Source organism: Lutjanus erythropterus, chromosome 16, assembly GCF_056507025.1.
Source record: "Lutjanus erythropterus isolate fLutEry1 chromosome 16, fLutEry1.hap2, whole genome shotgun sequence".
In the NCBI taxonomy this organism is placed as follows: domain Eukaryota; kingdom Metazoa; phylum Chordata; class Actinopteri; order Lutjaniformes; family Lutjanidae; genus Lutjanus; species Lutjanus erythropterus.
In genome coordinates this window covers 16602358-16612895 of record NC_139332.1, presented here as the reverse complement: position 1 = coordinate 16612895, position 10538 = coordinate 16602358, and the positions used below count along the sequence as shown (strand labels likewise).

At 37.5% G+C, this 10538-nt stretch overlaps 2 protein-coding genes across 2 annotated transcripts; one reads left to right on the top strand and one right to left on the bottom strand.

Moving 5' to 3' along the window:
• Positions 1 to 3255: 3255 nt before the first annotated feature.
• On the bottom strand, positions 3256 to 6519 carry tfpi2 (tissue factor pathway inhibitor 2). Its single transcript, XM_084738536.1, has 5 exons — positions 6083 to 6519; positions 5800 to 5970; positions 4812 to 4991; positions 4089 to 4262; positions 3256 to 3699 (listed from the first exon to the last, which is right to left on the bottom strand). The coding sequence occupies exons 1-5, from the start codon at positions 6198 to 6200 to the stop codon at positions 3617 to 3619; spliced, it is 726 nt and encodes a 241-aa protein (XP_084594662.1). The 5' UTR covers positions 6201 to 6519; the 3' UTR covers positions 3256 to 3616.
• A 1377-nt stretch (positions 6520 to 7896) lies between these two features.
• gngt1 (guanine nucleotide binding protein (G protein), gamma transducing activity polypeptide 1) lies at positions 7897 to 9635 on the top strand. The gene is made up of 3 exons (XM_084738880.1): positions 7897 to 8042; positions 8849 to 8947; positions 9177 to 9635. The coding sequence occupies exons 2-3, from the start codon at positions 8852 to 8854 to the stop codon at positions 9300 to 9302; spliced, it is 222 nt and encodes a 73-aa protein (XP_084595006.1). The 5' UTR covers positions 7897 to 8042; positions 8849 to 8851; the 3' UTR covers positions 9303 to 9635.
• The last annotated feature ends 903 nt before the right edge of the window (positions 9636 to 10538 follow it).

Here is a 10538-nt window from a genome sequence, read left to right as displayed (position 1 = left end):
GTATTCCACTTTGGTCAAAAACTGATCTGGCAGTTAATGCTACTCTGCAAAGCTAATGTCAGCTAGCTTTTTAGCAGGACTAGGTTAGCGGTCTTTATTTACCATGACTGGGTTTAGCGCTCTGACATATTTATGTGGGTAATAAACTAAATTACCAAGATGTTAGTTCACTGAATTGATATATTTATGAATTTCAGACAGGGGGGCTTCGGTCAAGGTTAGCTTTGTGGCTATCTCTAGCTAGCTTTAGCAGGAATTGTTTTGTTTTGTTGCTTGTTCTTGCTCAGTTCTTGCTTGTTTTCATGTTCTGTGTTAACTGCACATCTAGCATTCTGCTGTCTTTGGATTTGTGGATTTCTGTGGCATAAAAATGTCTGCCAAAATAAATGTCTGATTTTGGTCTTTGACTAAACATGTAGTTACTGCGTTTGTGGCTTTGTAGGGCAGTCTGACAAGTGGCCAAAGGTAGCGTCCTACATGGAATTAATCTAATTTTAAATGAGACGCATGTTTCAATGTAAACACTCATTAATCACCATTGAGAATGAGGGACAAAATTGCCCTGCCTAATGTACTGCAGCTAATGAAATAACCAGAGCAGGATCAATTCATCTCAAGCCCTCTGAACTACGCCGAATATTCTGCAGTCAGTATTATATTGTTGCCCATTAATGGTCCGATACAGAGCTTTGTTATAATTAAAAATTAACCACTGTGTCCGTTGATATATCTCAAACATCTATCATGTCTTTCTGTGGTTAAAATATAGCCCATGAGAATATGTTAGCAACATATTCTCATGGGTGTTCACAAGGTGTAATTGAACTCAAAATAGAAGATTAGTCACAATAATGGTCACTTTTAGTATCATCTGCAAACAGAAAAAAAGAAAACAGCTTAAAATATGCTGCAGGGGAGACCAGAGTGTATTTTAAAACTGGGTTAGTTGTAACGCTGTCAGTTTTACCAATTAGAAAAGTGGTGCAGTGATGTCATCAATATGGTCCATCGCCATTTTCCAACATTGTGAATTTTATGACCAAAAACTGATTTTGCCTAGCATTCATGGTGCTGTAGATACAATAGTTTGACTTAGATATAGTTGCAGTTTCTCTCATTCACACTACCTTCAAGCACAGGCTAAAAACGTAAGCTGCTAAGGAAGCTAAGCAATGGCTGCTTGGGTTAGAGATAGCTGTAAGCTCCCAATTCATTATAAGATAATAATAAGATAAAGAATTTCTGCATTATTGGCATGGAACACTTTGTTAACTCAAGACAAAAAAGAAATGTGGGTCAAGTGTGTGTGTTTTCAGTCTCAGGCCTGCAAAGCCTGCATCCCTAATCTGACACATGCACATTCAGGACTACAGTCCACACACACACACACACACATTCACAAAGTGTTTTTTGCCACTTAAAATCTTTCGCTTTATTACATATTGTTTATTCTTTATTCTTAAATATAGTTATTTCATAAAATGGATAATGCAGATCTTAAATCAGTGAATTACCTCTCATTCTTACATATATCCTCAGCTACTGTTACAAGTGTGAGGTACATGAAACAAAGGAACTCTGGTATTTGACATTAAGTCACATTCACTATGCATTATAGACATCCATCCATTTATTTGCAGTCGACAAATATGGGTACAAACAACCACTGAACTACTGATGCTCAAACAAGTGTTACTACCATCCCTGATCTCCTTTCTTCTTCAAGTGTCCACAAGCGTTTTTTTTTTTTTTTTTTTTTGCAGCTTTCTACACTTTTAAAATATACTCTTACTTGTTTTCTCAATTGAGAACCGGCAGTAGCGACAAATCCAAGATTATGTGTCTTTTGAGAAGCTGAGCGTAGACTGTTAGGATGACATCCTCTCTCATACTGCTATCTGGCAGATGATTTAGCTTTGGTTCTTAATAGCAAAGGGCCTAGCCAGCCAGATGTATTACCTTTTATTGCTATTTATAGCTGAGTCGCATTGGGTGAGCAATTTCCTTTGATATCTTCCATAAATATTTATTGTCTGAAGAATCACATGCCGCTTCAGCTCTTCTATTATAAGAGATGGAAGAAAGCAGAGATTTAGGACATTCAGAACGTTTTGGAAAACCAGTATACTTTCAATTAATAGCCTCTTTCCCTTAATGGGGTTGCAGAGTTATTCGATTTCTCCTGTCGTACATAAAGAGTATAATCTGAGAAAACTAAGTAGTATTGACAAAAACAAAGTCCCATTCATTAACTGAGCTTAGGAGAAAATATGTATGTGTAGAAATTAGCCTACACATGCTTTGTGCATGGATGCATCCTGGTTTTTACTTATAACTGTGCATTTTTCACTATAATTACATTAGAATTGCTGAAAACATAGTTGGATGCTTGTGATTCACATTTTGTAAAGCTGCAGTTTCTCGTCTTCTAAACATGCGGCATCTAATGACTCTGCCACGGCAGCTTTTTGCTGCTCCATGATTGCTTCCTTCCTGAATCAAGACTGTGCTGAACTGAAGCGACCGAGATAGGCTCGAGTGCTTCACAAAGTATTACCAGATAAGGACAGAAGACAGCAGCATTTGCGAGGAATAAAAGAGGCCTGGAGATAAAGTGAAAGTGCTTAAAAGAAGTGATGAAACCAGCTGACCTTGCTTTGTTTTTTTTGTTGTTGTTGCTGTTGGCTGCAGTGTTGTTGTGCTTAGTAACACTGTTGAAGGTTACATGCATGTATTGCGGTTGTTGAAGAACACATTTTGAGTTGGTTGATAGACCTTTATAGCAGCAGCCATTTTGACATGACAAAGTAGCTTTAAATCAGATGCATTTAATAATCTGATGGCATTCAAATCAACATTTGCCGTGACGCAACTGCAATGCAGATTTAATAGAAGTCATCTTAAAAATTCTTAATGTTCCAACTCATTTCTTTGCTCTACCCAGAAGTAAAATGCTGCTGCTGCACAACCTAATTGTATGGTTTCAGGAAATGTAGTTTTTATTTTTACCTTAATATGTTATTTTTGTACCATTTGTGATCACAAACTATTAGTCAGGCTGCCTCTATTATCTATGTTGGCTCACTGGAGAGGCTCTGCTACACTAAATGGGACAGGACCGTAATTAAAATCCCTGTGCTTCCCCAAATATTTCATATCAATATAGATGCTGTGACAAAGGTCTAATATTCAGATAACACTCAGTACAGTCATTTACAGACAACAGCAGCATAAATGTACAAAACAAGACTTCAAAGACTTCTGTATATTTTATTAAAAAATGCACTTATAAAACCAATAAGCAAGTCAAAACCTTGACTATAATAATGTTATATAAAACATACATTACATACATACAGTATAAAAATACACAGTCTGAACCATTAGTGCAGTAGTAAGAAACTTCATCAACAGCATACAGTGAAATCACATTTGAATTTGCTCATAAAGCATTAATACATACATATACAGTAGAAATGTATCTCTAAAACTCTTCCAGTATAACAACAAAGAAGACCTTGGGTCATCATTTTTGGCATAAACAAAGTCAGTTTAATAAATGTTAGTATCCATTAAGGAACTTGTCCAAGAGTCCCTGAGAACACCAGCCAGACGTCTACGCCTGCAAAAAAGTGATGTGATTATATCTATTTCGTCTCATGCGTCGGCCTTTTCTTCGGCTTGTGTACTTTTTCCCTCCTGGAACAAAAAAAAAGTGTATAGCAACTGATTAGTATGATAGTTTTTAAGTCTAATACTTTCTATTACTGAGCAAATAGAACTTTTTAGAGTCAGACTTTTCTTGCTTTCTTGATTTGGAGGCCACCAACCCCTTGAGTGTATAGTAATGGCTTCTAGAAATTTTTAAGCCTGATAATAAAATCAGCTGAGCATTATTTGGGTTCCTCCCAGTTCCCCTGTGACATCCTGAACTCTCTCCAAACCAAACCAAACCAAACCAACAAATGGCTCTAACTGGCAATCAAAATACAAATCATCATTGAGTTAAACATTCTGCAAATTCTCCTCAAATTATCATCCTTAGTTGCAGGATTCATTGTGCTCACATGTATTCATCACTCACACACCTTTAACACACACGTCCATGCAGCTCTGCCTTGAAACGAAGTTGTTGCTGCTCCCTCCGCAGCCCGAGTAGATGAACTCCTCGCACATCTTGGTGGCTTTGTTGTAGTAATAACGGGGAATGGAGGCCGAACACTTCCCCTTGTCCAGGGGGTCCAGGCAGAGCACAGGGACATCTGGAAAATAAGACACAGTCCACAATAAATAAAAGCATTGTTTCTTTGTAGTCCCACTAAATAACACCTGAAATGCTTCCTTTGTTTCTAACAATAGTATTCAGACTTTTGAAGTCAAATCAGGACTGACATTTCGGTGTTTAGCAATAGTATTTCTACTAGGTACACTCTTACAAATAAGTAAAACGGTTCTTTCTGAAGGGCTGAAGTTCTTCTGAAAAACCCTTTCTCGAAGAAAGGGCTCATCAAGGGTTCTTTGTAAGACTAGACATGTCATTAAGAACACTTTTTGTCCAAAGGACCCTTTTTAGAAGAAAAGAGTTCTTCAAGGATTGCTGAAATCCTTCTTTCCTAGATAAAACCCTTGGATTATAAAAAGAACCCCTTGGGTTGACTCTAGATAAAACCCCTGGAAAATAAAAAGGTTCTGCCTAGAACCCCTGGGTGGGTTCATGTTAGCACCCTTAAAAGGTGGAGAGATTCTAGACAGAACAGAGATGCTAGTCAGCATCACTTCTGGACCACACAGTGTAAATATGTTATACTCACTTTTTTTTGGACTGCAGTACTCAGTGCAGGAGGTGAGGTCTTGGAAACGATTGGAGTTCCCCTGGCAGCCGCCGTAGTAGAAAGGCTCACACTGCATGGTGGTCATGTTGAAGAAGTAACGACGAAGGAGCGCACGGCAGGGTCCCTCGTCTCTGGAAAACCTGCAGATTTGGGGAATCTCTGGGGAGAGAAACAAAATGATTTGAGGTTAAAACAAACATCATCCTAAGGTGCTTGTGTACTAGAGCTGCGACACTTAGTCAATTAATCAATTGGACAATGGAAAGAAAATTAATTTCCAAATATTCCCTTAAACGATTGATCATACCAGACATTTTTCAAGAAAAAAATGTCAAATATTTGTTGGTTCCAGCTTTGTAAATGTAAGGATTTGCTGCTTTTTTGTCATTTATGATGGTAAATGAAGAGCTTTTGTGTTTTGGACTGCTGATTCGACAAAAGAAGCATTTTTTTTTTTTACATTTTATGGACAAAATTATTATTTTATTGTGAAAATAATTATTAATCAATTATGAATCAATTGTGAAATTAATCGGCACTATTTTGATAATTGATTGTTCAGTCTGAGTAACTTTTAAGTCTCTGATTCCAGCTTGTTAGATGTCAGTGTTTTCTGTTTTCTTTAGTGCTCTATGACAGTAAAGTGAATATCTTTGGTTTGTTAACAAAATATGACATTTGAGGACCTCATCTTGGACTTTGAGAAACACTGATTGACATTTTCCACCATTTTCTGACAATCTATAGACCAAACAACTGACTGATTTATTGAGAAGCAAATCACTAAGTAGTAATTGATAGCTGCAGCAATATTGTGCATCTTGTGCACAAAAAACACACTTTAACAAGTCTATATTCAAATATGTGTGTTCTCGAGATACATTATTAAATAAAAACCACAAAGAGTGAAAACACTTTCAATAACTTTCAGATGAAGTGTATTCTGCTCATCACACTGAGGACTTACTTGGGATTCTGAAACATGTTTTCTGGCACTCCTGATAACTCCTGAAGTTATTGGCATTTCCTTGGCAGCCTCCATAGTAGAAGATCTCGCACTTCTGGGTGACAGTGTTGTAATAATAGCGCTCAATATCTGCTCTGCAGGGTCCTTCGTCCACTTGAAGGAGACACGCGCCTGGAAGCAGGAAAGACACTGTTAGTGAAACACGAACCCACCGCAGACAAATGCAGCAATTCAGATGTAAACACCCAGCAAACTGGCGATCTGTACTGCCAACATGTCTTACCTTTAGGTGGAAGCGCCAAAACGCTGTTAAACGAGGAAAAAAGTGCAAACAGCGCCAAGATGCAAAACTCCATTGTTGAAACTTTTGGTCCGACGTCTTTTTCCGCTTTGCCGACCATCCCAGCCACATCCAGTTTTATAGTTGACTGAAAAGTTTCCCAGGAAAGATTTTAGGGGCGGAGATGTGACTCATTTCCATACTTCAGTGTAACTACATGAAAGTGGTGATGAATACTTTACTGACATCAGAGAGCGTCGTTTTTATGTTGTAATAAGGACTGTCAATGCTGTGACTAAAGAAATATTCAAGCCAACTATCATGACGAAGGAGAGTTGAATTCTCCCTGCTTTAGGTCAGTTAAATTACTGCCATCACTACACACTGACGATGATGATGATAAAAAGTAAAATACTCTTGTGTATTAGAAGCATAACTTAAGTTATTACAAGTGTACTTGTACTTAATTTAGTATATGTCAGGTGTATTTTTAGTACTACAAAATAGATTTCATCGAGTTCAACTTCAATGAATTAAAAAAAGGTGCACTTTAGTGTAAGTGTATTGTAAATTGTACAGTAGTACTTTTCAAGTGTACTATAATTGCACTTACAAGAAGAAATTAATGTGTATGCTCACAAAAAGTGCACTAAAATATAAAGCTGTACTTGGTATTACAAAGAAGGAAAACTTCAGTGTAAGTATGTGTAGTACTGAATAAACTTAACATATACTTCAATTGTATACTTGAATTTGCTCCGTTTTAGGACATAACAGTACACTAAATACACTTAATCATTAACACACTTTAATTATACTGATGACTAGTCTGACTGTAAACACACTCAAGTATGCTAAAATCTATTATACTTAGCCTATTAGGCCTTAGCCCTTTAAGTTGTTCTACTTAAGTACATGAAAGTCCACTAAATACACTTAAAAATGTGCTTTAATTACAACCAAAATATATTTAATACAAAATTACTAACTTCAAGTTAACTTATCATTAACACAGTTGAAGTATATGGATGATAAGACTCAAGTATGCTAAGTTTTTCACCAGGGAGATGATGATGATGATGATGATGATGATGATGATGATGACGATGATGATGGACAGTGATCGAGTGACCTGACAGCATCCCTGTAACTTATCAACACAGCCAGTGTTGTGTCATCTCTATAGCGGACACATTGTGAAACATTTACAGTCTGATCGATCATGCCAAGTTCCCATCACACACCCGTCTGACTGGATCTGAATTCCTTCCCACACACACACACACACTTTCACTCTGAGCCTCAAAGCACTGTCGCCTACGTCTCCAACCTTGTGGACTGTTATCTTTTGTTTTGTTTAATGATTGCAGCTGCCTCCATCATTCTTTCAAGGAAACAGTCTCCACCAAATGCACAAGGTCTCCATTCTTTAGACCTGAAAACAACATTATCTGAAAACTTAAGTAGAAATGCACAACTTTTTGTTTGCATAATTCTACCCCACTGATTTGCTCCATCTATTACTGGTGATGTTAATGGAAATTTGCCATGCAGCCATGTTTAGAACAATGATGTGTCTCTACCTTGACAGGTGGAGGCTAAATACAGATTAGCCGTCTTATCAAAGTGACCTGATAAACGAGGCACCACCCCTTAACCCATTTCTGATTATGAGAAAAACAGAGTCAAAACTGCATGAATCCAAATTTAATCTACAATATACAGTAAATATGGCTCTTTGTTTTAATATAATTCAAAAGAAGCCAAACAGACACCTGTGTGATTCACCGTCAGTGTTTGATAGCATACTTCAGGCTCTGGCGTGATCATACGGGGCCTCGTTTTAATCAGATTAGTGGATTAGGATTGTTTATGCAGATTACTTTATAACCCAGATTGAAGGAGAGGAGAGGGATTCTTCAGCAGGACTTTGGGTGTGAAGGACTGCTTGCTGTAAGCATTCGTAAGTACATTTCTAGTCTTTCAATTAAAGGGATAGTTCAGATTATTTGATGATAATTTGATTATTTCAGGATATTACCTACAGTAGATACCGTTTGGCCACCAGTTACACTAAATGATGCGCTGCTGTGGACAAGGTCAGCAACAAAAGGCATTTTAGCCACTTTAAAAAAGGTCCACCTAAAAAAATAATTTTATGTGTTTGTTATATTTGGAGTATTTGCATCACTTTACTGTGATGTCAGACAGCTTTTTCTGATGGGAAACAGTTTTTATATGAGCCAAATATCACTCTCTCCAAACCAACTCCACAGGCAAAATCAGTCATTTTATCTTGTAGAACATGGAAGTTTCTGTTCTACTGCTGCCTCGATTTCTTACTTTGTTTGTGTTGTTGAGTAACTTTGGGGTTTTAATAGGATAGTTAAGATTCACATAAGTCACACAATAACATAAACTAACAGACTGAGTCAGTGTTACTCCAGCAGCTCTCTTGCTTATATAAGTGCAGTTTCCTGTCAAAGTCTGTCTGATGGCAAAGTAAAGTGGTGAAAAAATTCTAAATATAGCGTACACTTAAAGTGATATTGATTTATTTGGGAGGACCTTTTTAAAATGGATGAAATACACTTTGTTTCTGACTCCACAGCAGTACATTGTTTTGCCTCTGGGCTGGTGCTCCTTTCTGCTTCTCCTTACTGGGAGCGTGCCAGCCACCATCAGCTGTACATCAGCTGACTGTCATATTCTGTCATATGACAGTAAACATTTTGCAAAAAAAATGCTGAATATTTCCTTTTTCAACAGAGAATGCCGGTCATAAACGTAGAGGACCTGACAGACAAGGACAAGGCTGTAATGGAAGTAAACCAACTTAAAATTGAAGTGAAACTCGAGAGGTGGTTGGTAAGTTGTTTTTAAGCGCTGAGGCGATGAATATGTCATTGCCTTTGTAGTTTTTAAAGATACCAGTGAATAAATTAGCTTTCCAGACTTTTACCTGTGACATGCAATTTGTCAAGCTGCTTGAGTGTAATTATACGAAGTGCAATTAAATCTACCGGGAATGGCATTTAAAACTGAAATAAATTACCAGATAAGACTGTCTCAACACCTTTTTGCCTGATCACTTTAGACATCAAAATGCTGCGAGGAAATCAAGGATTACATTCAGGCTGGAGTGGAGGAGGACATCCTCGTCAAAGGTATTCCAGAGGAGAAGAACCCCTTCAAGGAGAAAGGTGGCTGTGTCATCTGCTAGACGGGACCTGAGGAGCTTTTCATATCTCAGATTAGCACCCAAGGACTCTCTCCCTCCCCTCATAAAACGGATTTGCAGACTGAGAAGACTAGAAGGACATAATAAAGAAAGAATCTGTAAAGCTTCACAAGCTCCCGTGTAAATGATTCCCCATCTTCTGGTCAGATTTGTAACCTCATAATTGTTGAAATTATGCAATAAATAAGACTTTTGTTTGGCAATGGTTATATAATGCTTCTCTCTCATGTGGTGTCTAGTCTGAGCAAATGGGCCCATCATGTGTGGTTTCATACACAGAAGCAACTGTCATTAAATGTGCTTGTTTATAACTCAGACAGTCTCCATCTTTCACTGCGCTGTGGGAAGGTTTTATGGCGGGGAAGAGAAACACATACATCTTCATAACTCAGTTTGCATACATTTAGAGTTTACCCAACTTTTTCTCATACATTTTTATGAGATCATTAACATTTTGTGGCATACATCATGGAGAAGACTGAAAGGATCAGAATGTGTTTGAGCTCCTTTTCTGCTCTTTTGTGTACAGTTTTAGGTTTGTTTTGATGCATTATTCTTATTTCAGGCAGCCATTTGTTTTCATTCATATCTTTATGAAAATCAAGTAAGAGACAATCTCTTGGGCAATGAATATATCATATGGTAATTAATATAATGCATTAGATGCCTGGAATAGAAGAAAAATTACTTTAAATGTTGAAAATGGGCTAAAACATGCAAATCTTAGGAGCCCTTAAAAAGATGGTTTGGATTCGGACACTACAGTGAACATAAACTAACCTGATTCTCCTTAAGGAGTTTGGTTGATTTAGAGAAAACAAGATTTGGCTTTTAAACAGAGGTGTCCCATCAGAAAAGGCTGTCTGACGGCAAAGTAAAGCTGTGTAAATATTCTAAATATTGTGTTCATTTAAACTGATATTGATTTATTGAGTTACCTAAAGTGGGCAAAATACCTTTTGACCGTGACCCCGTCCACAGCAGTTCATTGCTTTGCGTCCGTGGTGGTACCTCACACAACTCCATTTCAAATAGTACAAGCTTGTGTCTTTGTCCATGGATGACCCCTTGTCACACAATGCATGTCTCAGGACTTACACCAAAGAGTGAATTTCCCTTCGCAGATTGCTTCATTGAACAATGAGTCAGTCAATGAATTCATCTATTTTTAGAGGGCTGGAAAGGTAAAACTGTCCAGTATTTCACAATTAAGTAGCA

Excerpts from the sequence above, each read along its gene's own strand:
- tfpi2 (XM_084738536.1), bottom strand. The coding sequence starts at position 6,200 with ATGGTCGGCAAAGCGGAAAAAGACGTCGGACCAAAAGTTTCAACAATG. Across the intron at positions 5,971-6,082 it reads TTTGGCGCTTCCACCTAAAG|GCGCGTGTCTCCTTCAAGTG; the intron begins GTAAGACATGTT and ends TCCTGCTTCCAG. Across the intron at positions 3,700-4,088 it reads CATGGACGTGTGTGTTAAAG|GAGGGAAAAAGTACACAAGC; the intron begins GTGTGTGAGTGA and ends TTTTTGTTCCAG.
- gngt1 (XM_084738880.1), top strand. The coding sequence starts at position 8,852 with ATGCCGGTCATAAACGTAGAGGACCTGACAGACAAGGACAAGGCTGTA. Across the intron at positions 8,948-9,176 it reads TGAAACTCGAGAGGTGGTTG|ACATCAAAATGCTGCGAGGA; the intron begins GTAAGTTGTTTT and ends TGATCACTTTAG.